The sequence below is a fragment of the Symsagittifera roscoffensis genome, chromosome 6 (genome assembly GCF_963678635.1).
Source record: "Symsagittifera roscoffensis chromosome 6, txSymRosc1.1, whole genome shotgun sequence".
In the NCBI taxonomy this organism is placed as follows: Eukaryota; Metazoa; Xenacoelomorpha; order Acoela; family Convolutidae; genus Symsagittifera; species Symsagittifera roscoffensis.
Window position 1 is genome coordinate 7,542,076 of NC_087067.1, and position 26,990 is coordinate 7,569,065.

General features: G+C 34.3%; 2 protein-coding genes across 2 annotated transcripts; one reads left to right on the forward strand and one right to left on the reverse strand.

Annotated features, from left to right (window-relative positions):
* Window positions 1-1,201: 1,201 nt before the first annotated feature.
* On the forward strand, window positions 1,202-7,974 carry LOC134848032 (DCN1-like protein 1). Its single transcript, XM_063865359.1, has 4 exons — window positions 1,202-1,396; window positions 3,679-3,971; window positions 4,979-5,124; window positions 7,578-7,974. Exons 1-4 carry the CDS (start codon window positions 1,208-1,210, stop codon window positions 7,790-7,792), a joined length of 843 nt encoding a protein of 280 aa, XP_063721429.1. The 5' UTR covers window positions 1,202-1,207; the 3' UTR covers window positions 7,793-7,974.
* Window positions 7,975-15,683: 7,709 nt separating this feature from the next.
* Window positions 15,684-26,626, reverse strand: LOC134848236 (uncharacterized). Its single transcript, XM_063865619.1, has 4 exons — window positions 26,452-26,626; window positions 21,858-22,012; window positions 17,599-17,881; window positions 15,684-16,238 (listed from the first exon to the last, which is right to left on the reverse strand). The coding sequence occupies exons 1-4, from the start codon at window positions 26,534-26,536 to the stop codon at window positions 15,979-15,981; spliced, it is 783 nt and encodes a 260-aa protein (XP_063721689.1). The 5' UTR covers window positions 26,537-26,626; the 3' UTR covers window positions 15,684-15,978.
* Window positions 26,627-26,990: the final 364 nt, after the last annotated feature.

Sequence of the window (26,990 nt, forward strand, 5' to 3'; positions counted from 1 at the left end):
TATGTTGAGGTAAGGCGAGTTTTAGGTTGATCCATCTGAAATGGATCAAAGTTCCACTGTCTAATAAAAAAGCAACTTAACGGATTGTTCCAACCCGGTTTTTAACGGCGTTCATGTATTTTGGGTATTTTGAGACCTAAGTATGGGGACGTTCTTAATTCTAGAGTGGGGGGATATTTTGATAGTAGCCTTAAGCAGTAGCGGGTCGTAGTCTCATGTCACAAGCGAACCGAATTGGCTCCGACTGATTTGAGGTGGAAAAACACAAGAGATAGTGTCCCTGACTCCCGAGCCAATAGTTATAGGGCCTATTTTTCTTAAGCCTCATGTGTGACTGTAGTAGACGAATGTTACAATGGTAACTTTTTACTTTGCCCTAAACAGACCAGAAAATCAACTGGCAAGGTCGAGACGGTGAAAAACGAGTAGAATTAAGGTAACTGACGCCTGCCAGTCGTTGATAGGTACTTTTTCTACGCTCCGTCGCTGTGTGATATTTGGGCGAATGTTACACTGAAAATGAATCTGGATGTTAATTAATTTCAATTCAGGACATAACCAGAAAGCTAAAAGTTTGTATAAAACAGTTTGAGTTCTCCGCCCGAGACCCCTCCGGATTCTGGAATCCGGGGAAATAACACTCTTATTTCCTTCCGGAAGGCTGGACACGCTGTTCCAATACCCTTCCCCGTTCGCGTGAATTGCTCTGTAACGATTGTAGCGACACAATCGTTACAACTCGGAGCGGTTTCTGACAATTTCCAGTTATCTGTCGTTATTTCTATCGTAGTCGTTTCTACTGCAACTATTGTTGTTGTGTTTTTCTCCAAAATGGCCGTTTCAATCATTTCTCAGTCACAATTCGAATTCTTGAAAATTAAAATTTTCAGAATTTTCTTACCTTCACGATTCGTCTAATCGCTCAAATAACGTCGCTAATCTGCTAAAATCGTCAATCCTCCAGGTCAGCGGCCACGAATTCGAAACCGCATTTTCGTCCATTCTGGTCGAATGTCACAACGTCGGAGGTCGTAATGTTCCTTGAACTCGGCGAGATCTTGGCGGACTCGCCGCAAACAACGGGATAATAACAATACGCTAACATAATTTCGTTTTCCGACCTATAAGTTAATAAATAAGTCATACTACAGTAAAAATTTCTCAGTGTATTCTTTCAAAGTTGTTGCATCTTTTTCAGCGCACAGTGATGTATAACAGAGTGAAAAACTCTGAAAAGGACAATCTGGTGAGACAGTTCCAAGGTGTCACTCAAGTGGATCCAAAGGAAGCCAGAGAGATTCTCAGGAAAAACAACTGGAAATTAGACGAAGCTATGGACAATTTTTATACTCTTCAGATTCACAGGAGAGCCCCAGCTGCCAGTGGTTATCAGAGGGTGAGCATATAAAGAGCATTGTTTCTGAATAAGTGATTCTGAATGAACCTTTTCTTAATAGATGTCTGTTACATATTTCTATGCACTGTGTAAGGTTCGGGATCATAAAAACTTTGCATGCTACTGTGGTTAAATGTATTGGATAAGCAGTTAATTGCCAAGGTAGTGCGGTCTGTATTTAGACAACCACGTATTCCTACTCTTCAGTAAGCAGACAAATACTGTAGTAACCAATCAGAATCGAGACAAGGAAAAACTAAGAAATCTATCTATTAGATATTTAAATGCGGGCTTCACTATCTCGCCATGTTTCAGCCTTTTCAACTTTTTTTTGCATGTTTAAGATTTTTTTCACGTTCAAGCTATATCGTATATTGCATAGGTTATTTTTTTTTCGAGTTTGAATTCAGTGTTTATTTCACCAAGTTTGAAATTAGCAACCCAATATTGGAATGCTGTCAGGGCTTCCGCAGGTGTTGCGAGTTTGGCCTCGATATATTAATAACCAAATCCTTTTAGTATACCATTACGAGGCCAAACTGTGCATTTTAAGCGGATTCCTCAACAAGGACGCTCCCTTTGTTCTTTATTTTCCTTCGATCGTTCCGACAAAATTTTAACCTGTTTAATGACTTGTCTCTGGAATCCAGGAACATACAGACACAAAATTGTGCGCCTATCCAGTGCACAGTTTGGCCTTGTAATGACGAAATACGGCAATTTTCGAGATTTTTCAATAATCTCTAGAAACTTTAAATTTAGAAAATTTTACAAAATTTGAAATTCTCATCACTGTAGTTGGGTGTTGCCAGGGTACTATGAGGGGCTGCGAATCTTGCCTCCAAATCTCAGTTCTCAAATCCTTGTAGTTCTTCAAAAAACTTAGATTTGAAAAAATTCAAAAATTTTGCAAAATCAATCATGATTTGGTAAATGTGATGGGGTAATCACAGGGGTTGATAATCTTGCCTCTGAATATGACTTCTCAAATCCTTGTAGTTTTCGAGATATGACGTGTTTTATGTTTTCTCTTAGAAAACTTAGGTTTTTTGAAAATTTAATATAAATATAAATAACTTTAAAAGTTTTGAGATTTTCAACCTTGTAGTTGGGTACTGTTAGGGTACTCTCAAGAGTTTCATGTTGCAAAATGCTCAAATGATTTTAGTTTCCGAGATGTGACGTTTGTAATGTCTTTTTTTTAAATGTTCAAAGAACTTAGATATAAAAATTTAAAGTTCGCATCTCTATATTGAGGTTTTGTCAGGGCACTTCTTGGGGTTGCGAGTTTTTCCTGTATCTATGAGTGCTTAAATCCTGTTAGTTTTCGAGATATGACGTTTTTTGTGTTTGATGTTTGGGGCTGTCAGAGTACTCTCAGGGGTTGAAATTTTTGCCTCCAAATGTGAGTGCTCAAATTTTTGTAGTTCTGGAGATATGTCACTTAGAAAAAAATTAGAGAATTTAAATTCGAAGTTCCTCAAAGTTTGAAGTTCCCAACCCTGTTGTTGGGTACTGTGAGTACTCTCAGAAGTTGCAATTCTTGGGTCCAAATGCGACTGCTCCATTGCTTTTAGTTTCAGAGAATTGGCGTTTTTCTGTCATTTCAAAATTTTCAACGAATTTAGATATTAAAAAAATTCACAAAATTGCATGGTTTTTCAAATTTTGAATTAAAAAACTTGAATAGCTTTACAAAATTTGAAATTACCAACACTGTATTTGGGTGCTGTCAGAGTATATTCAAAGGATGCAAATATTATTTCTAATATCTGCGGTTTTGAGAGTTGTCATAAATTCGAAGCACCGAAGGTGCGTTACACGCTAGTAATAATTATTTATTTCGAAAGTTTGCGTTCTCATCTCAATTCTGATTGGTTTATGCAGTATTTGTCTGCTTACTGACGAGTAGCAATACGCAGTTGTCTAAATACTGCTACGTTATCATTGCCAAGTTACAAAGTAATTATTGGATTTGGTGAGTCTGCTCTTATTAGTGGCTTCAGGTATTCTACAAATTTCGTTTTTTTTTTATAGCAGTTGAGGAAATTCTGGTGTCAATTTTTAGCAATGGATTCCAGTTTGCAAATGGTGTTTGATTTGTAGCTAAATTTAGAACAATTGATTGCTTATAGTAAAAATAGCTCATTGCAAAAACCAAGTTTTCAATTGTGAAAATCAAATTCAGGGACAATGCAAATAAGGGAAGATCGTAAAAGAGCAAGATAGCAAGAATGAACGATGGTGATGAAGGCATAATTGTGATTAAAATTTTTCTTCAGGCAGACAGAAGAGCAATTGAAAATTTGTTCAGACATTACGCAAACCCAGATAGACCAGAAACAATGTTTGCCGAGGAAATTATACGTTTTTGCGGTGACCTCAAATTGGACCCTACTTCCCTACCAGTTTTAGTTTTGGCCTGGAAATTCAAGGCCAAGCGCCAGTGTGTCTTCACAAAGCAAGAATTTGTTGAGGGAATGTATGAACTTGGAAGTGATAGTATAGAAAAGCTTAGATCCACTATTCCCCAGATGATGAACGAAGTTAAAAACACCAACAGCGTTGGCTTCAAGTGAGTAGAGTTTAGGCATTGCTTCTTTTAGTGAAAACTCGAGAATTGGAATTGAATTTCTATTTGGTTGTATGTTTCATTCAATGAATTGTAGATCATTTGATGAAAAAAAGTGTTATCTGTTTATTGATTGGCGCTTTCAGGTCATGTTCCATGCTCGTGTCCATTTCTTGACAATCAATTTAGCAAATAGTTAGCAACTTTTCAATTTTATTGCCAAATTCATTTTGTAAAACTTTTTTCAAAGCCGATTCACCGAAAGTTTTAAAATGCGATTTTCAATTGCGATTTTAATTGCGTTGTCTGTAGAAAAAAAGAATGAAATGATATGTGATGTGTTTTACGATATTGGGCTAGTGTATCATATCGTTGAGGTTCGAAATGTTGTGGCTGAGTCAATGTGCTGAGCCTGAATAAAAAACGCAAACTCAGTTGATCAATTTGTAAGCAATGATGAGAATGGATACATTTGAAATTGTCCGACAAATTATGAAACTACATACAATTTAAAATTTATAGAAAATTTGTAATCGGCTTCGATATGCAAAATTGTTATTCCTCATGAAAAGTTCTGCTGTCAAAAATGTTTCTTCGTTTGTTTCGCTCATAGAAAGAGATAAGTTTCTTTTTGTGAAATTTGAGCTAAATGTTTTTTTTTATTGCAAGAGATTTACAAGTAAACGTGAGATTTAAAAGAAAACGAAATTCGAAAAAAAGAGATTTGAAAGTTTTTAGAGCCAACTGCATGCACACAAAACTCATTTTTCGGAATCGCTTGAGCCCAAACTCCCGTATAATTGTGTAAGCATATATCGTATGAGAGTTTTTTCATATAGCTTGTCTTAAATCACTCAATTTGTACAAATCACTGATCGCAAGTGACGAAGCTTTTGTGTGTGTAAAGCTGCTTCGTATTCTGTGTGTAGAAGCTTTTCTGGGAACAATGGACTCGAAAAGATAGGAAAATAAATTTTGCAAGTTGGGATTGAATTTTGGGTCGGCTTTAGGCAGCTATACCGCTACACATTCGGCTATGCAAAAGACGAAGGAAAGAAGAATTTGGATATCGACACAGCTGCCGCCTACTGGACTCTTCTTCTCGAAAACAAATTCATTTTTCTCAACCTCTGGAAAGAGTTTTTATCTGGTGCAGGTTAGTTATTTTCTGAATAAGGTTGCGCTAATTTTAATTTACACGAAGGAAAGTTACCATGTTGAAAAATCTCAAACTGGGCTGATTTCGTCTAAAGGGTAGTCATATGAAATAATTAAATTAAAATTTATATCAGTTTAAGTAAACATTAACATTGTTATTGCAACTGGGTACCAGATAATTTTTGATGAACTTGTTTAAAGCATGATGAAATTAGGAAGGGAACTTTTTTCTTCTGAAAGCCAGTTTTTGGGTATCAGATAACACATTGGCTTAGAGGTTGTGTTTAAACGCGCAATCGGCGTAGTGTATAATTACGAACCTTTTTTTCCTACCTAACTTGCAAATAAAAGTGCTCATTAAAAGTAGTGTTCACTTATTTGGAAATTTCACTGTAGCATGGAAAAATTCAATACCATCTGTTCTCTTCTTTTTTTGTAGCTAGTGTTTGATACCTGTCCCTTTCTGAGTGGTTAGCGTATGAGACTCATAGTCTCTAGGTCGCAGGTTTCGAACCCTAGATGTAGCCGAGTTTTTACTTATTCGAGGCTTATTTCTAATTTTTCTTATTGCACTTAGATCTGATTTTCGTCGTGTTTCACTATCGCAAAAACTTGTTGACAAAATTTACAAAATGCCTGTAGGGTTATCAAAGAGCTTTTCAGCTCATCGAGAGTCGTAACCTTGAAAAAAGTTATAGAAGAAAGTATTAAATATAATAGGGCGAAACATTTTTAAAGCAGCAAATTGTAAATATCCTAATTGCCTAAGATATAAACAAATATAGATTTTTGAAACCATTTGAGGTAGTCCTTATCGTCAACTATTTTCATGTCAAAATTTACCATTTCATTTGCGAGCTAAAATTATAGAGAAGCCTGAGCCTATTTGTTATTGACCTGGCAGCTGTATTTGTTCTCTATTTTTTCCCGTTAAAATTAAGCCTTCAATAGGTGCTCGGGTAGAACGGCGGAGGTTGAAAAGTTCTGATCAGTCAAGCAAAAAAAAGAACTGAAACAAAGCTGACAACAGCAAAAAACGTTAAGTTAATAAATAAAAAGTTCTAGCCGAGCTCGATTTATTTATATCAAAACAACATCAAGTTTAAGACCCGGAATGTGAAGTTTTTTCGTGACTCCACGCTAACTCAGGTAATCATCGTGAAAATAATCACTCATAAATAATCCACGTAATTCCCATTTTGACCAATTTTGGCAAAAAAAAACAGGCCAAAAAAGCGCCCCCCTCAAAATTAGTATATATTGGCGCCAAAGGCGCCTTTACAATAAATTTAGGGCCCGTCACCGAAAATGGATATCTCAAAATAGCACAAGAGGAGGACCCTTTGTGTCGGCAGGGTTCGAATTCCTGAGAGAGGGGGGGGGGGGGGGGACCGCCCAATCACTCCCGCCCCATCCCTCTGGGGAACTAGTTTCAAGTGTTTGAGTTTTGTCCAATTTCCAGTGAGAAAAGCAATCGAGTAACCTTCGTTATATGAAAAAAAAAGGAAAATTTTTTGAAAGCTTCAATTAGCGCTTTCTTGTTCATTAAATTTTTCTAGAAAAAATTTAATTATTTTGCAAAAAATTACAAAATCTTTTATGGCAGGTTTTTGCTTTTTCACTTTTCGAAGAGAACTGTTGTCGATTATGTCTAATTTGCTTACTTTCTACCCGTACCACTCGCAAAAAAAAACGAAACTAATTTGAAGAAAAGAAGTTTTTTTTTGAGTTTTTCTATGATTGTGGTCGGAGTTTTCTGTGCTACTTGCACAGCAAGCGGGTGTTTTTGAGTTGATTTCTTTAGATATGCGAGAAGAATGTGGTTTGTTTGGAGCTTAAATTGTGTGTTCAGCTTTTTTGTTTTTTTTTAGTTTTCGTTGAAAAACTGAATTATCGTTTGCAATGCAAAATTTCAAGTTTTTATAGATATTTGCAACAGTTTATTTGTTGCAACACTTGGTATGTTTTTGAAAGCGCTTTAATTTAAACAAAGAGTACCAGAACGAATGAATTAGAATTTTAACGCCAGCAGTTTTTTCATGCATTTTACTTGAATGACGCTTTAAGTTGAAGCCAAGTATCATATTGTGCTATTCAAAGCGAAATTCAAGACCAACATCCATGAAATAAACTAGAGCAAAGACAAGCTTTTGGGACCTTGTCATTAGAAAGTTTGTTTCGTAGTTCGGAGTGCACACATTTATCCAGTGGTGCTAACTGTGCTTTTTACACTTTATATCCAAACAAGCCGAAAAGTGTTGGTTTTTAATGTTTTGAACCAGTTTTCTTGTTTTTCTCAGATGAAATTTTTTCAAACGTTTCGAGGTTGCTTCCTTTAACAATTTTTGTGAATATGGTGATAATTTTCTCTATTTAATCTGCAAGAGACGTGAAAGTGCATTTTAATTTGTCTTTTTGCAATCGTTGTTTCAATATTAGCGTGTTTTTTAGATGGCAGGAAGCGCAACACGATCCCGGAAGATACGTGGAATGTGACTTTAGACTTTGTGAACCAGATCGGAAGTTTCGAGGAGTACGACACGGAAGGTGCGTGGCCTACACTTTTGGACGAATTCGTAGAGTACGCCAGATGGAAGCAAGAAGAAGCACAGAAGGAATCGACAGCAAATTCAGCTACAGCAGAAGAAAAAATGCAATTAGACTGAAATGAAAGTCTCAGTAGCTTTTCAAAACTGTTCCGATCCCCTTTTCGAACTCTCTTTTTGAATCTTCTCATCTGGTTTTATCTGGTGTACACTAACGAAACGAAGCCGTCCAAGGTTGAGATGCTGATATCTAGATTTACTATGAATTTAATTTTTAAAAACCGAATCGCGCTTCCATTTCTTATACAATAATCAATACAATAGAATCGGCTTTTCTTATGAAAACAAGCTTTGATTAAGTTGAAACGACTTTAAGTATCATCACAAAAGCATCAAGTTTATTGGAATAGGTGCATTAATACCCGCAGAAAGCACAGTTTGATTTAATTGGCTTTTTTATTAGTTGCGATAGTTCGGATGTGCTCGAGTTAATTTTTATTGCGATATGACTTGATTTCTTAGGTTCAATTCCAATTCATTTGCTAGAAGGAAGGAGAAATCTACCGAACTTCAAAAATGTAAAAGTCATGAAAAAGGTGATCGACTTCTAGTTTTGAAATTGGATTTTTTTTACGATTGCGATAAGTAAGGGTGTTGCAATCGTGTACAAGACTTTTCCCGTTAACAACTTTGTTCTCAGAGTGGATGAAATGGTTTTTCTATTATATACAATTTCCTCGTATTTCAAACAAATTTTTAGGCTTGGGAGTAGCAAGCGTTATGAAAATGGATAGAAGACTTTTTTTTCGGGTTAACAGCTAGTTTAGCAAAATCAGTTGAATCGTTTATGGGTTGATACTAGATGGATGGGTACTAAGCTACTATTAACTACTGGGTGATGTGTGTTAGTATAGTGTAGTTTGAGTTGGACATGAAACTTAGTTTTTTTAAAAAATGAGTTTTTTCTTCGACGCAACTGGTGCCTGCACATAGATTGCCGGCCTTGTTTTCGCTTCGTAAAATTGTTCAATTTGAATTTCAGATGTCCTGCTTGGCATGTTTACCTGGATGGCCTGTTCGATAAAAGCAGGTATTATGAAAATGTTTGGATTGGATTTTTTTTTAAATTTTTATTGAACGCTATGGGAAATAAATAATTTTTCGATAAAACCTTTGAACCGATTTTCAAAAAAAGGTATCCCTAAAGAGACTGCCTACAGCCTTTTGTACCGGTATATTCTTTGATCTCTTTTTGTTTTACCATTTTGTCTACAGCCTTCAAAAAATCAGGGGGAATATTTGATGGATGTTTTTGAATTTTTCCGTTTTCTCAAGTAACCTGCCAAATAAGAGATTTTTGTTTCAGTAAATAGAGCGGCGATGGAAAGCGGAAAGCCCATTCTTTAGCGGCTACGCCTAAATTCTTGTAAGAATAAGTTTTTGGACGTGAATAGTGAAATTTTTGATTTTTTTGAACGTTTGTGAACTTTTCGACTTTTCTCGAAAACTAACCTCCGAAACCTGGGGTTGGCGGTTCATTGGAGATAATGGGTAGAGGACGCTTTCCTTCATTACAGTTTTATTACAAATTATTACACAAAAAATATCACCCTCGGAAAGTTCAATTTTTTGAGTGTTTTTAAAAATGATTTATGAATTTTTCCGCAAAAACCCTACTTTATCTGAAATGATGGGTTCAATCCAGAGAACGGGTTGTGAAAAGCTCCTTTGCTCACGCGACTACGTAATTGACAAAAATTATGTCCCTCGGAGAAGTAAAAATTTTTGATTTTTTGCCTGTTTCTTGAAACTTTTCTCGAGAATCACACTGCCAAACCTGGATTTTTGGGCTCAAGCGAACGTATAGGTTGCAGATCTTTTCTGCACAAGAAGCCACCCACAGATTCTTTCTACACAAAAGTTATTGTTCAAGAAGCTTTTTGACCGATTTTTAAATTTTTTCATCTCGAAAACTGACTTCCCAAACCTGAGGTTGTGGGTCCAATGGAGATAACGGGTAAAGGTGAGGCTTTCTTGCATCAGCGCCTTCTCGCAGATTTCTATACACAAAAGTTATCGTCTTCAGGAAAGGTAATTTTATGATGTTTGAGCTTTTACGAATTTTACTGAAAAAACTCTCCCATATCTGGGATGTTCGGTTCAATTCAAAGAAGTTGTTGTGAGAAGTCCCTTTGCATACGCAACTACATTTTTTTTGACACACTGAAATGTCGAAATTTTGTTTTTTTTACCGTTGTTTTGAAGTTTTTTGACCTTTCTCAAGAACTACTCCGCCAAACGGGTTTTTGGGTTCAATCGAATTTAAAGGTTTGGCGAAGTTCTTCTGCATAAACGCCTAAAGTTTTTGAATTTGGACCGCTTTTCAAAGTTCTTAGCATTTTCTGATAAGCTACCCTATCAAATCTGAAATCAAAAGTTCGATCAAAGAAATGTTAATGTCTTTCGGAAAATTTAAAATTTTCACTCTTTCGAGTTGCATATCTACAAAAGTTTAACAAAATCAGTTGAATCATTTATGGGTTGATACTAGATGGATGGGTACTAAGCTACTATTAACTACTGGGTGATACGTGTTAGTATAGTGTAGTTTAAGTTGCACACGAAACTTAGTTTTTTTTACTAAATGAGTTTTTCCTTCGGCGCAACTGTTGCCTGCACATAGATTGCCGACCTTGTTTTCGCTTCGTAAAATTGTTCAATTTTCAATTTGAATTTCAGATGTCCTGCTTGGCATGTTTACCTAGATGGCCTGTTCGATAACAGCAGGTATTATGAAAATGTTTGGATTGGGTTTTTAAATTTTTTTTGAACGCTATGGAAAATAAATAATTTTTCGATAAACCTTTGAACCGATTTTTTAAAAAAAAAGGTATCCCTAAAGAGACTGCCTACAGCCTTTTGTACCGGTATATTCTTTGATCTCTTTTTGTTTTACCCTTTTGTCTACAGCCTTCAAAAAATCTCGGGGAGTATTTGATGGATGTTTTTGAATTTTTCCGTTTTCTCAAGTAACCTGCCAAATCAGAGATTTTTGTTTCAGTAAATAGAGCGGCGATGGAGAGCTACGCCTAAACTCTTGTACGAATAAGTTTTTGGACGTGTGAATAGTGAAATTTTTGATTTTTTTGAACGTTTGTGAACTTTTCGATCTTTCTCGAAAACTATTCTCCGAAACCTGGGGTTGGCGGTTCATTGGAGATAATGGGTAGAGTGACGCTTTCCTGCATTAGAGTTTTTATTAAAAAGTATTACACAAAAAAATATCATCCCCGGAAAGTTCAATTTTTTGAGTGTTTTTAAAAATGATTTTTTTAATGAATTTTTCCGCAAAAACCCAACTTTATCTGAAACGTTGGGTTCAATGCAGAGAACGGGTTGTGAAAAGCTCCTTTGCTCACGCGACTACCTAATTGACAAAAATTGACAAAAAATTATGTCCCTCGGAGAAGTCAAAAATTTTGCGGAGAAGTGATTTTTTGCCCGTTTGTTGAAACTTTTCTCGAGAATCACACTGCCAAACCTGGATTTTTGGGCTCAAGCGAACGTACAGGTTGCAGATCTTTTCTGCACAAGAAGCCACCCACAGATTCTTTCTACACAAAAGTTATTGTTCAAGAAGCTTTTTGATCGATTTTTTAATTTTTTCAACTCGAAAACTGACTTTCCAAACCTGAGGTTGTGGGTCCAATGGAGATAACGGGTAAGGTGCGGCTTCCTTGCATCAGCGCCTTCTCACAGATTTTTATACACAAAAGTTATCGTCTTCAGGAAAGGTAATTTTATGATGTTTGAGCTTTTACGAATTTTACTGAAAAAACTCTCCCATATCTGGGATGTTCGGTTCAATTCAAAGAAGTTGTTGTGAGAAGTCCCTTTGCATACGCAACTACATTTTTTTTGACACACTGAAATGTCGAAATTTTGTTTTTTTTACCGTTGTTTTGAAGTTTTTTGACCTTTCTCAAGAACTACTCCGCCAAACGGGTTTTTGGATTCAATCGAATTTACAGGTTCGGCAAAGCTCTTCTGCATAAACGGCTAAAGTTTTTGAATTTGGACCGCTTTTTAAAGTTCTTAGCATTTTCTGATAAGGTACCCTATCAAATCTGAAATCAAAAGTTCGATCAAAGAAATGTTAATGTCTTTCGGAAAAATTAAAGTTTTCACTCTTTCGAGTTGCTTATCTACAAAAGTCCCATTTTTGAAATTGAGCATTTCGTACTGCATCAGTATATAAGTTTCAGACAAATATAGCTGGTCCCTAGGTGTCTTTCATCGAGTTCTACGATAATTTTGTTTCATCTCTTTCTTTTTCAAACTATTTTTTACTTTGTTTTTCATTTTAATGATTTTTTAGTAACGCAAGTGGCGCCTATGTGTTGACTTCTGTGTTGCCTGCATGTTAAGTGGCTGCACGCTAAGATTTGCAAATAATTTAAGTCGGTGCTGAAAAGTTTCGATAGATTTCTGGTGCCGAGGTCGGTCGGCTGTAATTCTGTCGCCTCACTTTCCTAATTTTTGGATTCTATTCTTTGAGTATTATATGAGATTGAAAATTTCCAAAAAATTGAAGCCACCATCTTAATCCGTCCGGAATAAAATTTTAAAAATTAACGATGAAAAATTGTCATTTTTTGTAAATGTAATTTTTGTCATTTTGCTTTTATCTTTGGTTGATTTTTTTTTGGTTATGTGAACGGTTATTTTTTTCACGCTTTCAATTAGCCAGCATAAATAAAGGGGAATATATAATTATATATATTTTGAGTCAACAACTCGTTTAACAAAATCACTGAACCATTTGCCCTGTTAACTTGCATAGTATAACAAGTTTGCGGTACCAATTTGATCCATTTAGTTTGGAGGTAAAATCTGAACTTGAGACGACAAAGATTATGCTTTCGATACTGGTCAGGATAAGATTTTTCCTTAAATTAATTTTTTAGTGAGAATTTCATTTATCGGACTTTAATTATCGTTAATTCGCAAGTGGTGCGAAGCTTTGCTTCAACTCTGTGTCAAGTTTCACAGTAGAAAAGTTTCATCTATTGTTTTAATTTTCTCAAATTTGGTCAAAATCATAAAAGCTCAATAATAAGACTGGCCTCAAAATCGAGTATGTGTAGGTTAGGTATGTATTTTTTTGGATTTAATTAACCTTGCGATAGCAAGGGTGTTGCACCTGGATACTAGACTGGTTTTTCCCGTGAACAACTTTTTCGAAGGAACATTGAACTGGTGGTACCTTGGTTCATAATTACTGGAAAAACTGTAGTGTCTCTTGAACTACTACATAGATACATGGTTGAGCTCAAACAAATTTCAAAAGCATCAAAAAAAAAACTCAAACAATTTGGAAGACTAAACGCCTCTTTTAAATCAAACTGTATGTCAAATGAACCCAAAAATTTCTAATTGGGACACGCAAATGCTCTCGTCCGTAAATGAGTTATTTGTGTGAATTCATTATGAAGACATCTTAACGACAGTCTGATGCAAAGAATTCATGGTTGAGCTCAAATATATCGCAAAAACTTGAAAAAAAAAACAATGAAATATTTTGCAAGACTGAAAACTGTAGTTCAGCCTGTTGGTAACGAAAACTCAAATTTTCGGCCTATTTTTGTCTGCTTATGTTTTGTTGGCGTACTTGCCACATCTAAGAATTGTTTAATTTAGCTGCAACACTTTTAACTGCAGTTATTTTAAGCAATTTGAAAATCCGGTCGAATCGAATATTGCTTTGCAGGTTATTTGTAATTTAACCAGCTGGATTTGTTAAAAATTCAACTGAAAATATATATTTTTTTGTCTTTACTATCGGCTTTATAAGCTTCGGCTTGATAACATCAATTTTAGTTGTCTCTTTTTGCATCGTTACGTCCGAAAAAAGGTTTTGTGCGCGTGTGTACTCTGACGGGAAAAAGGGCTTTACATTTTTCATAAGTTAAGAATTTTTTGAATTTCTTTTTTGCATGAAGTGTTTCTGATCAAAATTTTCGGCTTTGCTGCCGCTTAGTAATTATAAAAACAAATGAAATCAATCATCTGGCGTAGAGGTAAAACAACTGCTCGAGATGGCAAAGATTTGCCGTTCGAATCCGACCGGCCTTTTTTATGAAGAGCTTTTGTGCTTTTCCGGATTATCGTCCGTCTATTTATTTTGACGGCGGAGTTCCCGTAGCTTGATGTTTTAGCTTTATTCAAGTTGCTGCACCCCCATGCTTGAGACTACAAAACCCGGCAGTTCGATTTCAGTTAAGACTGGTTTTTCTTGAAAATAGATAAATTTTGCTAAATTAGATTACTGTATGTCTGCTTGTTTTGTCTGCCTAGTTCCGCAGAAAACGTTTTCTCAAAACTTTTTCAAATTCTAATGGTGCAGGCATTTTTCTTCCGGATATGTTGGTCTTTTGTTGCATTTTTTATTGAAAAAAAAAACAACTTTTTGAATTTTTTCCTTTTGATTTTCAAAACATTTTCAAATTATTTGTATTTTAAGTATTACAATTGGTGTTAAGCTCAGCTTCGCCTCTGTGTTCAACAGTTGTGGTTTATCCAAAAATGTCACTTTCATTGAAATTTTTTCAACAGTTTGTTAGCAATGTTTTATTTCAGGAAGTTGGATTTAATTAGTAAATTTTTTTATCAATTAGAAAAGGTTCTGAAACATGCATTCAATGTTACACTTGCATTGCGCGGTCAACTTGAGTTTTCCCATCATTCGATTGAAAAAAAGTAAAAAAGCACAGTTTTTTTTGCTAATTTTTGTAACGGCGCTGCGAAGTACAGTGAACTTGAATGGTATTGGTCAGATTGAATTCCTTTCAAAATTTCAACTTTAATAATACTTTCAGAGTTTTTGCAAGCAAAACGTAGTTTTTTATTACGAAGTAATTTTTTTCTAAACAAATTTTTGGTATATTTAATTTTAATCATATTCTAATCATTTTCAACAGCGCTTAATGGCGCTGTTAAAAACTTCAATTTTTCTTGAAAACTTTTGTACCGACTTTCAAAACACATGGTACCAATAGAGAATCGGCTCTCTTCTATGTGCTTGCATATTTTGATAGTCTCTTTTCGTTTTACCTCACAATCTGCGGCCTGGATTTCAATCAAAAAAAATAAGTGGATCTCCCCTTCTAAAGCAGCTATTCCCTAATTTTGGTTTAAAAAAATGATGATCTCAAACAAGTTCATTTTTGCCCTTTTGGTTATCATCTAAACTCTTTTTACTTTTCAAAAACTACTCTGCCAAATCGAAGCTTAGGATTCTAACCCAAAGAAAAAAGCCAGTAATGCAAATCTTACCTGCGCAAACGGCTATGACTTGAGTTTGGAAAAAAATATGGCTTAAGAAGTTGTCCAATTTTTGAAATTTTGCCCGTTTTTGTAAATGTAATTTCTTTCTAAATTTAATCTGCTGATTCTGAGGTTCATTGTTCAATAAAACTAGCATGGAGCTTAGACATTCGCTGTGTAATCTGTTCTACCCTGTTTTTTCTACATTGTCTTCGGAATGTTTCTTTTTCCAATTTTTATCGTGTTTTTCTTTCGAAGTTTTGTCTACTACTAGCTAAATCTGATATTAAGGTTTAAATCTAAAATATCAGGGTGCGGAAATCTGCAATCTAAAAATCAGACTGTGAAAAGCAGAAGTTACTCCCAAGCTTTCATAGAGAAAAGTTTATGGATTTTGAAAAAATCAAATTTTTGAATTTTTGACTAATTTTCAGAACCTTTCTCCTTTAAATAAGCTGTTTCTCCTTTAAATAAGCGCTTAATTCACTACTTAAGCTGAGATATATTACGGTTTAGCGTTAGTTCTATTTTTGAAGTTTTGAAGATTACGCATTTCGGTATCTGTACAATATATTATTGAAAGTATAAGAACAGATAGATCCACAATTAACTGGGTCACTAGTTTACCTCCAAGCGATCGTGGCGCAGATGTGAGGGCATGAGACTTCTACTCAACAGGTTGGATATTCAAATCCGGAACATATCAATAGATATATTTTTTGGTCGAAGTTTTGCCGTATAACATTGGCAGTTTGATAGAAACTGTAGCTGCTTTATTGGTGGCTAGTGTTAGTAAAAATACAAGCAGTGTGAAGCAGATTCTTAACAAAATTCAGACTTTCTGATATTCCTCGTATCGCGAGCATCCTAGCTAGATTCGTATCGTCTTTTTTCTTCTTCAATTCTTGATAATCTTAAAAACTACCTCTGCTTCACATGGGTTCTTTTCTTTCATAAATTGCAATGACAAATGAAATAATTCAAAGTTTGTTGGTAGGTTTTCCTAGTTTCAGTATTTCTTCATGTATTTCATCGAAATGTGGGTTTAAACTTTCAATCGTTTTCTGCATCCAAAATTCAATTTTAGTGGAAACATGTGTGAAGTTGAAGCCAATCGCTCTCAGCTGCATCAATTCACAAACTCCATGAATATCCGCAATTGAAGGCCGTAACTCGGTCGCGATGAAAGTTTTATCTTGAAGGAAATAAGAACCGAGTTCTGTCAAAGCTTTTTTCAGACCTGAAATATAAACAAGACTGCTCATATCAGGGAGAAGCCCTGAATGTTCCGACTGCCTTTTAAGGTCTATTAAGCAGTAATAACTGGAAAAAACTTAATGTAAAAAAAAATAAACTGAATTTTTTTTTTAATTTGAGATTTTTTGTGAAAATTATCCCCCCACACGCCATATAAAGTACAAAGTGATAAATTTCGCTTCTAGTAACGAATCAATTATGGCAAATAAGCTTCCTTCAACCAATTTGGAACGATTTATTAGACGGATTAAATCTCCGCTTACGCTTTAATAGCGCGAAATATATCGCGCGTTAATTGTCCCAAATTGGCCAAATTGCCAATATTTAAACCCCCATAACTTTACGAAAAATGATCACAGGTGAAATATCTTTTCAAATTTAAGCTCAGGGCAACAATACCTTTTGAATGATATAAAAAAAAATCCGTCAAAAATGGCTAGTTAAAAAGTCGCAATTTGTCTGAAGAAAAAAAACCCACCCCGAGCACAAATATTCCGTTACTTTCGTATCGAAAGTCGGAACAATAAACTATTTGAGAATAAGTTTTCGAGTCAAATTGCGCTAAAGTCGAAAGACTGTGATGTTAGAATCATAACCACAAGCTCTCAACCAGTCTGATTGTATAAATTGTAATGAATCTGAGAAAAGATTTCCGGGTAAAAATAATCTCTGAGTAAAGACTACTGTACCGTAGAGAACTGCGGAAACTTCAACAATACTTGAAAACAAACAGAAACAGCCGATATATATTTTTTTGCCTTTCAATAAATTTTAATCTTCGTTTAGAACAAATCTGACACTTTTTTGGGTTGTTGTTCAAAACATTTGGTAAAAACTGATGAATCAATACGGCGATGTCCCTTTAGTTGGAGGGACCGAATATTGATTACTTAAAATTTTCAGCCAATCAGAATTGAGAAATATTTTTTTTTACTAACTTTCTCTTCGGCTAACTGGAAGAGTTTTTTTAGCGAATAGAAACTTTTACTGATTCTGATTGGTTGAAATTTGTTCACCATTTGGTCCTTCCATCATCAGAATAACCCCCAATCAATGCCGTGTAAGGTTTTCTAAGTACAGTAGTTTGATTGTCTCAATTGTACAGCGCTTGAAATCAGGGGTTGGGTGGGTTGGTTGGATTGATTGATGACAATTTTGTATGCTTTTTCTCTCCTTAGTACTCTGGCGCACCCATTGGAAACATTCTGTTGTAGCGAAGTATCTAAGTATCATGTTCAAATCCAGAGAATTTAGCTGGATTGTTCATTGTCTTAGAATTAAAAAAAGTTTCAATTCTTCGACAAATCGGTAGATCTTTTTGCGAGAGTTAGAGCAAAACGTACCTTTTTCGTAACGTGAAGTTTTTTCTTCGCTCGCTGGAATTCCTTTGAATTTCGGCTTCACAAATGTTTCTTGGAACAGCAACGCACTGTTGAGTCTCAAGTTATTGTGATGCCAGTGCAAGTACTCGTTGACTCGTGATCTCTGCTCTAATTGGCTGGGAAACAGCCAATCAGGACACAGATGAGAGAATTTGGTAGACAGGTAATCGTAGATTGCTGCACTTTCACTCAGAACAAATTCTCCACTTTTTATAACTGGTACTCTTCCAAGACTAGAAACTTTCTGAAAAAAAGTTTGAATAAGCTAATCAATTTACTGCTATCGTTCGACATTTAAATTGCCGGTGTTTCTTTAAAAAAATTTATTCAAAACAAGATTCGATTTTTCACACTATTCAAAGAGCTAATCAAGAAGTTTTAAGGGCTCTTTTCCTAGCCCCCCCCCCCCCCCCCACTGCTTGCTAAAACTTAAAAATGAAAAATTTATTCACCCTATTCGATTGTTATGAAAATTGGCTTACGGTGTAATTAGGCCCATGACAAACATATTTGGTCTCTCATGATTAACCTTCTAAAACAACTTACACCATAAAGTTGATGCTCGTGTGAGGTGGGGGGGGGTGTAGGAAAAAGAGCCGTTTTAAGAAATATGTGGGACTGGTAGTGGCGATAAATTGTCTCCCTCTAAATTTTTTAAGTTGCCCTCAAAAAAATCAAAAAATACCTCATTGATGCAAATTTGGCTCTCGTTCTGCCAAAAACTAATGGCCAATCTACAGAGTTGGGTGATTCTGCAAGTGTCTGTCGTTTTGATAACGGAAAAGAAAACTACGAGCTACGGTGTCCCAAAAATATTATAAATTTCTAGAAGCATTCAAAAAATTATTGCTCTGAATAACAGATTAACAAATGGTATTTTTAGTTTGACTCCCAATTATTTCAATTTAAAGTGTTAAGTTCATCTGCATTGATTTTTAGGTACTGTTAAAGTTTTTTCCTTGTACAGTGCTGATTTAAATTAACCGGACAAAACGAGCTAAACGTTTTTGTTGGATAAATTTTGATCTTTTTTCATGTACTGATATAATGATTTATTTGGTTCTCTATTTTTTTTGTGGTTTGTTTTGATTGTCTTGTTGTTTTTGTCTGCATTCGGCAATGGTGCGTCCGTATCTTCGGCAATAACTGCACCATTTTTTAAATCATGGTTTACCTTTGAAATTTGGATTTTTCTCGTAGATGTTTAAGATTTCAGTGATTTTTTCAGATCATTCTGTATCGGAGTCAAGAATATGATTTACTTGTGAAGTAGTGGTTTGGATGTTGTTGACATATTGTCGCTTTAGTTTTCTGTTTCTTCTAATTTCATAGTGATTTTTGCTCGTTCTAGTTTATCTACTAGTTTCCTTAAGTCTGAATCTAGTTCTCGGATTGAGAAAGGATGCGATGCTCTCTTTTTTATTGCTATTATTGCTAAAATACGTCGTTTTGTGAAAATTGAATTTGCTCTTTGTGAGTTTTGATGTTGTATATTTTTTTATGTATTCTGTAAAAATTTTTGAACATTCAATATCTACCTCATCAGTTTGAATGAGATATTTGTCATGAAATGCGTTTGGTGAACTGATTTCTATTGTGTAGATTCCATATTGTGATGTGAGACTACATATGCTTTTGAGATAGTGTTCAAGAAGTTGTCTTTTCACTTTTACGTCGGAAAATTCCTTTTTGCATAAACTATCTCCTTTTTCGAATAAAGTTGTGATTAAACTTTGGCAAAATTGTACCTGTCCTCGAGCTTCAGCTTGTGGATGTATTAAAAATGGGAGTCTTGAAACTTCTAGGTTTTCTTCATTTCGAATCATTTTTGTGTTGTATCACTATTACCGTGTAATTTTCAATGTGTCTTATTGGTTGATTCCAATTGTACAGACGTATTGGTTTGTTTGTGTAACAATTTTTATTCTACGTTTTCTTTTTATTGATGCTGGTGACGTGGTTTCTGAGTCAGAAAAATACAATTGATCGTCAATTTGATGGTTTTTATTTATTGAGTCTTTTGAATTGTGGAGTTCTTGTGTTGCGCTTGTTTCTGACTCTGAGACTGCGTTTCTTCGTTTTGGAAATCGTTTGCTAATAATTCGTTTTTGTTTGTTAATAATTTTCTTTCTCAGTGTTTGTCTTCTTGTTCTTTTGTATCCTATTGTTTGTCTGTGTGGTGTGATTACGAGGTCGTATCTTTCGTCGTTAAATAAACAGTTGTGTAATATAGTTGTTTGTTTGTTTCCTAAGTTGTCTCTTGACATAAGGTTTAGGATGGTGGATGCAATATTGGGGTTAGTGATTTCTAGTTTCTTAACCTGTTAGTTCTTACGACTTTTTGTGGTTAGCTTAACTTGGGGCGTATTTGTAGGGTTGGAGAGAAAAGCATATATCGATTCGTTAGTATGATTTTTACTTTCTCGTGAATAATTCTAAGTTAAGATAGACTTACCTAATCTTACTTAGGGGTTGTGACTTGTGATCAAGGGTTGGAGAATAGTAAATTGATGCACAAGGTTCAGGTATAATTAGAACACAAGTAGTTCGTTAGATACTATTTTATGACTTACTAAGCTTAAGCGTTTTAGCCTGGGTCATATAAGAGGAAGGGGATTAAGTGAATGATGAGTAAACGAAGTTTTTCACTGTTTATCCTAATTAGAATGGTTAGCTATTTGAAAAAAAATTCTGTTAATTCTGGGTCTTTCATAAGAGTTAGGTAGTGAATCGACGTTTGAGGTCGTTAGACTAATCAATATGGAGGGGAGGACAAAATTGTTCTATTAGATCCAAGGATAAGCCTTGATGATCAGAAATTTAGATACAATTTAATTTTAATTTAAAGATCCAAGGGAAGCCTTGATGATCTGTTATTTTAAAGGAAATTAATTTAAATGAAAACGAGGATAAGCCTTGATAGTCATATGATAAAAGTTTAAGTTAAAAAGTTAACTTTTTAGTTTTGATGATTGTTAGTTTTTGAGATTTGCTGTTATGTTTTAGGTGATGAAGCTGGGATGAAGAGATGATTTATTTATACTAACAATTTATGCTTTATACTAACTACTTTTTGTACTTTTATATTCAATAAATATTTTTTTTCAAGATGTTTTCAATTTACAGCTGATATAACAAGAGTAGTTCTCCTTGAAAACTACTAGTGTTGTTTTTATCGGTCGTTATTGTATAATTATTAGGTTTAGCGGCATGAAAGGTTATTGAAGATGTTTTTTTTTCAAAATTTTATGTCACTAAAAGAAAATTTAAATTTACTGCTGGAAGTGTTCTAAATATAAAAGTTTGATCTGATTTTTGTCGTACAATTATGAAGTCGATTGATAGATTTCTTCCTCGTCGTACGTCGTCTCTTGTTCGAGGTCTTCTTCCAATACCGGGTAGTTCTCGTATTGTTCGGAATATTGGATCTGATCTATTGAGTCGTAGAGACATTTCTACTAGTTTTTGTCATATAACATTTTAAAAATGTTGTATTTGTCTAATTCTAATCTATTTTTTCTAAATCTAGGTTAGTTAAGGTCTGTTCGAGACTTTTGATAGCACCAGATGAGTTATGTATGGAATACTATACTCATAGAGTAAGTTCAGATAATGTACACCGTCTGCTCGTCACGCTATCTTATTTTCGGCCGGATAGATTCGTGCAACTTCTTAGTCTAATACCAACCTTAATCTTACTCTTTAATCTCCTAGTCTCAATAGATCTAGTGTACACCGGTTTATGCGAATTAGTTCCAGAATGAGAACAACTGTCTTCTAAGTTTAATTTAAACTGTTCTGGTGCTGAAACTACAAGTAGTTTCAGCACTTACAAATAAGTGGGTTGTTAGTTTATTGGATTATGATGATAGAGATAAAATATCAGAATAATATCCAATAATAAATTCTAGTTCAGATCTGGTTTCACTAGGCATACACTACAAGCGGATTTTCACTGTCAAACAAAAAAAAGTGAGAAAAAAAACAACCGATTTTACCATGGCAGAGAGGGTTGAATTCTTTTAAGGACCCACCCCATCTGAAGTTTGTTTGTATAAATCAATTTATCATTTTATGTAATCTTTCATCTTTCATGATATTTTTATTTTTGACGTCAAAAATTCAAAACTGAAGATTTCATCTCAAGTTTTTGGGACTCACGGTTAACAGCAAACCCTAAGATTGACGTTACTTGTGATAGAATTTTTTCAATGACATACCTTGAATTGTGGCTCTAAGTTTTCGCCATACTTGATGTGCACAAAACGATCAGTATGTGGGATCCCGCACATAACAAGGAACAGTTTCACAGACCTGGACGGTTGCGACAGAGGATCCCAAAACAAGTCCAGCAAAGAGTCTGGATCTGCTCTTCCTAAAAATTAAATGCAACCGTCTAGGAATTGTAGCTTCAGGAATGGATAAATATGTTTTTCATAGAAAAACATTGATTTGTGTCTCATGGAAATATTACAAACAATTGTGAGCAAGCTTAACACAAATTATCCACGAGCGAAAATACCACAATTCGAGTACTGAAACACTTATAGAACTGCCAAAAAATTGATTTTTCTGCTAATCTAAACATAATATTTTGGTAAACACCCGCTTTATTTTTTTTGTAAATTATGATACCGATTTAGCAAAATCTCAAGTCATTTTCAGTTGACTGGTTCAGATTCATTCGATTGTTTCACTTTTCACTTGTGAGACGAAATGACTGTAACAAAACAATTTTCTGCCGTAAATAGCTTTTGTACCAAGCAGTAAGAAAATGGAGCTCAAAGATTTCTAAACCGGAACTAAACCGGAACCGGGAAATGCAACTAAACCGAGCCTCATCAACCTCCAACCCCATTTCCACATGGTTTTAGTTGTAGAACGCGCGCTTTTCGATCCTAAAGTCCGAATAAAAATTTCTTTCTTTTTTCGACAGACTTTCTTTTTTTAATGATTGAAATGGAAATTTTTCTCTGAGCTTTTGAATTGTCAGAAAATAGATTTTTTGTCTGTTCATATCCGAAAAAAAAATAAAAATTTTTTGAATTGATTCTTTCCTTAATAATGTAAAGTGTTTTGTTCCGCCCGTTGAAAATGGGGAGGAATTTTGTATTCGGGTGTGTTTCAGTTTTTTTTCCACGCAAAATCAGGTAACACAAATAATCATCGTATTGGGTTGAATGCTATATTATATTAAAGCCCTTTTCAGTCATGATTCGAAGTTTTCAATTTTTCTTCTAGTTTCGAGCCAATAAAGCGAGCAATCAGGTATACAAAAAACCTAGTTGTTAGAAATTTAAGCCCTAAACACTTATTTTTAAGCAAGTAGAATTAGTTTTTGCAGTTTTGTAGCTCCATTCTGTGAACCAAAAACTTCCGCAGAAAAATGTGAACGTTTTTTTTTATTTTTGGTTTTCTGGTCACTTTTCTGAATTTTTTGTCTATTTTGCCTATATGTCTAAAGATGTCAAATATGCCTAAAGTATAGTTTTACATCTGACTTTTTTATCACCCAATGCAGAAAAACTAATGTGAAAAAAAGTTCATTTTGTAGTATTCCTATCAAAGACTATGATAGGAATATTCCGTGCTACTTGTACAGTAACCAGCTATCCTCGTTTTTTTTTATTTGCGGACTTTCTAACTCTGCTTTGATGTGCTCCTTTTTGTTCCGAACACTCAAAAAATTGGAAAGGAACTTTGTATTCGTTTTTTTTAAAAGTTTTTCTTCTATTTCTTTTTGTTTTCCACGCAAAATCAGGTCCAAAAAATTATCATCGGAAAGGGTCGAGTGATATATCAAATTTAATTTTTTCAGGTATGATGCGAACGAGAAATTTTGAAACGGTCTAGTTTCGAGCAAATAAAAACGAGCGAGCAGGCTTACAAAAAATATAAGCCGCAAAAATTTTAGTAATGGTCGAGTCAAGTTAGTTTTTGAGTTTTCCAGCAATGTTTTGGGAATCAAAAGCTTCAAAGATTCAAAAGACATTGTGCAAAAAAATGAAACAGTTTTTTTTGGAAAAACTGATTTCTAATTGTACTATTGTACTACGACTGCCAAACTATGCAGAAGTTCTTTGTTTTCGTTCAGATTTTTTTTTTAAATTCAAGACTACCCTTGTCGATCAAGGAAAATTATCTTGAAGTATCTTGCAAAATTCTACGAGTGAGGGTTATCTTGCAAATGATTTTTCAAGATCCTACAAGATTGATAATATCTTGCAAGAATCTTCCTAGATAACTTTTTATGAATTTTTCACAATAATTCATTTTGGGTGGCAGAAAAACACCATTGAGATCCAAGTCGACTACGTTCACAAAATATTCTGAGTTTAAATCAGGTTCGGATAGTAAAATTAGTATGAACTTGTTTTAAAATTGTTCATTTATGTGATCATTTTTGCTATTGTTATGAAAACTTTCAGGTTCTGGTTATAATTTATGCATGTTGAAATAAGATTTCCGAAAACTTAGTTTTCTGATTTTTTGAATTAATTCAATTCATCTAGTTTTGCAACTATAATGGTTGAATTTTTTTCGAATTTTTAGTCATTGTGTTGATAAAAAGTGTAAATTAGCTTCAGATATTTTTTATGTAGCAACCACATAAATACGATAAACACTTTTGCTTTTATAGTATACGGTTAGAGTTTTTCTTTTTCGTTTTTGTTCATTTGTTGGAATATTCAAAAGTCAGCACTACACTTCCTATTCATTTTCCATTGGCTGCTTTTGCGTGCACATCTTTTTGTTCTCACAAAAGTCATTTCATAAAAGATCTTGCTGAAAAAAGCTCTCTTTAACTTTAAAGAAGGTTAACATGCGTATCTTGAAAGAATCTCGCAAGATCTTCTAAAGAGATGTATCATTTTTCAAAAAAACTTGCCAAATTTTTGAAAGATAACCTACCTTGATCGACTAGGACATGGCCAAAACATTTTGTGCTATTTGCAAAGTAAGCGGTTATTTTTTTGAGTCAGTTTTGCTTAAACCATTCTGGCTTAGTTTGTACGGCCTTAGCCGCTTTATGCTTCTTCTTTTGAAGAATAGAGCCTAGCAGCTTTATTTTTTTCTAAGTATATTTTTTATTTTGGCAGCTCAACGGCCGTCTCCCTGAAGTGTGCCAGCTAAGCGGCTGCTCAATCTTTAACACTAAAAAAAATTCGTTTAAATCTGATGATAATGCGACTTAATTGTGTGTTCTGAATCAAAAAAATTTGCAGATGCAGTTTTTCTCAACATTTCAATTTTCCAATTAGTGTTCCCTGTTATTTTAATTTGCCAGCTTCTAATGCTATGCGAGTGTTGTATCGCAAGTGTTGCGAAGCTCAGCTTCGCTTTTACGTAAAAAGATCAATTTTTGTATTATGGGATAAGTTTTTGTGTTCACCGGCGGTTTACGAGCATCACATCTAACTAACCAAACTTCGACTGAAAATTTTCCAAAAATAGAATGAGCCTTTCAAGAGTCTATGTTAAAAGCGCATAAAGGTTGGAATCTATTTTGGGAACCATAAAGAGGTGAGGTCAACAAAACATTTTCCCCCTCATCATGACCGCAGAAGCAATCTTCTCCTAACTGCTTCCAGTTATAAGCGTTAACAATCGATTATATTCTGATGTTGATACCAGTCTTACAAAAATTGGGGAAAAATTTATTATAATCAATTTATAATCGTTATAATCTCTCTTTTTGAAATCAAATAAAATCAATTATAAAACATTATAATCGATTATTTTTATCCGAATTTCTAATTCTTTTGTTTTGCAGAAAAAAATCCATTTTAATAGATTATTTGTTTACAATCCCTTTAGTTTGCCCAATTTGTCTTCGACGTTGCGCCTGAATTGCTCATATTTTATGCTTGTCGTAGACTTTGGTTTATGTGAAAAATGGGAAAATTGTTCTAACTGTTTGCAAATCAAATTATTTTTCTTCTCATTTATATTTGTTTCATGATGCACATTTTGAGTTTTTTTCACCACCAAAATATCAGCACACCGCTTTAGTTCCCTGATTTTTATAGAAGAGTTTATTTCACCTACCGCGGGATTCTTTCAAATAAAATGAAGGGATCTCACAAAATTTTTGTTTCATGGTAAAATTTTGTGTTCAGATGAACCAAAAAGTGAAAAGACATCTCACTTTTAGAGATTTTTGACAGAAAAAAGGATTATTAGCTATTATAATAGATTGAAATAGATTATAAGAGATTATAAGAGATTTTCATCAAAATTATAATCATTTATAATTGATTATAATTTATTATATTGTCTGGAAAAATGTTATCATTATAATGGATTATAAATTGTTTAAACATCGAAATTTGGAGCTTATAATTTTGATGAAACTACAATTATAATTGTAATATAATCTATTTTTGTACTGTAGATAAACTCCTTAAATGCTGAATTCTGATTCCCTTAAAAGAACTCTCAAACAAAATTATGGATAGTAAATGGAAAAATAATCAATCGGTCAAAACTGGTTCTGTTTTTCTCAGAATCACCCTATGCTATCCATTTTTTGGACGGTTTCAAGAGAAAAAAAAACTCAAAAAATCTTTTTTGGAACTAGTTTTTTTGCCCGTTTACAAGTCAGAGAGGCAAACAATCTGAAGTGAGCGCCATCTGTCGGCTGCCAGTTAGCGCTCATCGGTTTTTGACGCGTGCTGGCAGTGTTTTGAGTCCAGAAGTCTAATAAGACCCCACTCTGAAATCTTTAGTCTTCCTTGAAACTTTTGCAAACAGCCTTTTCAGAAAAACAAGCTTGATTTCTGCAGGAGGTCATCAAAGTGAAAATAAGCTAACCTGCAGACATGTTTGAAGATCGTGCAGTTTTGATTTGCTCCAATTGTGAACAGTTGCACAGTTCACAGTCAATTTCTTCACTCATTAAGTTTAGTCGATTCAAACCACAAAACAGTCATATTGAAAGTCCAATCAGATTGATCATTCATTTGTTCAATATGACACTTTTGCTCGATTTGCTTAACGCTTAAAAGTGCATGGCTTGCGTACATACCAATTTGTATTTGTATCGCACCAGAAAAAAGATATGTACAAAAACCACACGTAAGTTTAAAAAGAATAGAACAATGTTTGTTATTGCATGTTTTTCATAGAAGGGGGATATAGTGAAGGGGATGCAGAGGGGTCGGGTTGTACTGATGTTAAAGTGGTCGGAGGTCGTGGGTATGGTGGAACCAAATTAAAACTAGTATTTATATCCAATTGTATTATTGATAAAACTATTTCATTTAAAAAAATCTCACTAACCAATCATGATCCATAACTAAGACCTACGATAATTTGTAAGGCTGAAACTATTTATAGTTTCAGCCAGAACA

What these genes read in the sequence shown, in the direction of transcription:
- LOC134848032 (XM_063865359.1), top strand. Translation starts at nt 1,208, where the DNA reads ATGTATAACAGAGTGAAAAACTCTGAAAAGGACAATCTGGTGAGACAG. An exon ending in ACCAACAGCGTTGGCTTCAA is followed by an intron (nt 3,972 to 4,978) that starts GTGAGTAGAGTT and finishes GGTCGGCTTTAG; the next exon opens with GCAGCTATACCGCTACACAT. An exon ending in AGAGTTTTTATCTGGTGCAG is followed by an intron (nt 5,125 to 7,577) that starts GTTAGTTATTTT and finishes CGTGTTTTTTAG; the next exon opens with ATGGCAGGAAGCGCAACACG.
- LOC134848236 (XM_063865619.1), bottom strand. Translation starts at nt 26,536, where the DNA reads ATGAGTGAAGAAATTGACTGTGAACTGTGCAACTGTTCACAATTGGAG. An exon ending in ATCTTCAAACATGTCTGCAG is followed by an intron (nt 22,013 to 26,451) that starts GTTAGCTTATTT and finishes TTTAATTTTTAG; the next exon opens with GAAGAGCAGATCCAGACTCT. An exon ending in AACTTCACGTTACGAAAAAG is followed by an intron (nt 16,239 to 17,598) that starts GTACGTTTTGCT and finishes TTTATATTTCAG; the next exon opens with GTCTGAAAAAAGCTTTGACA.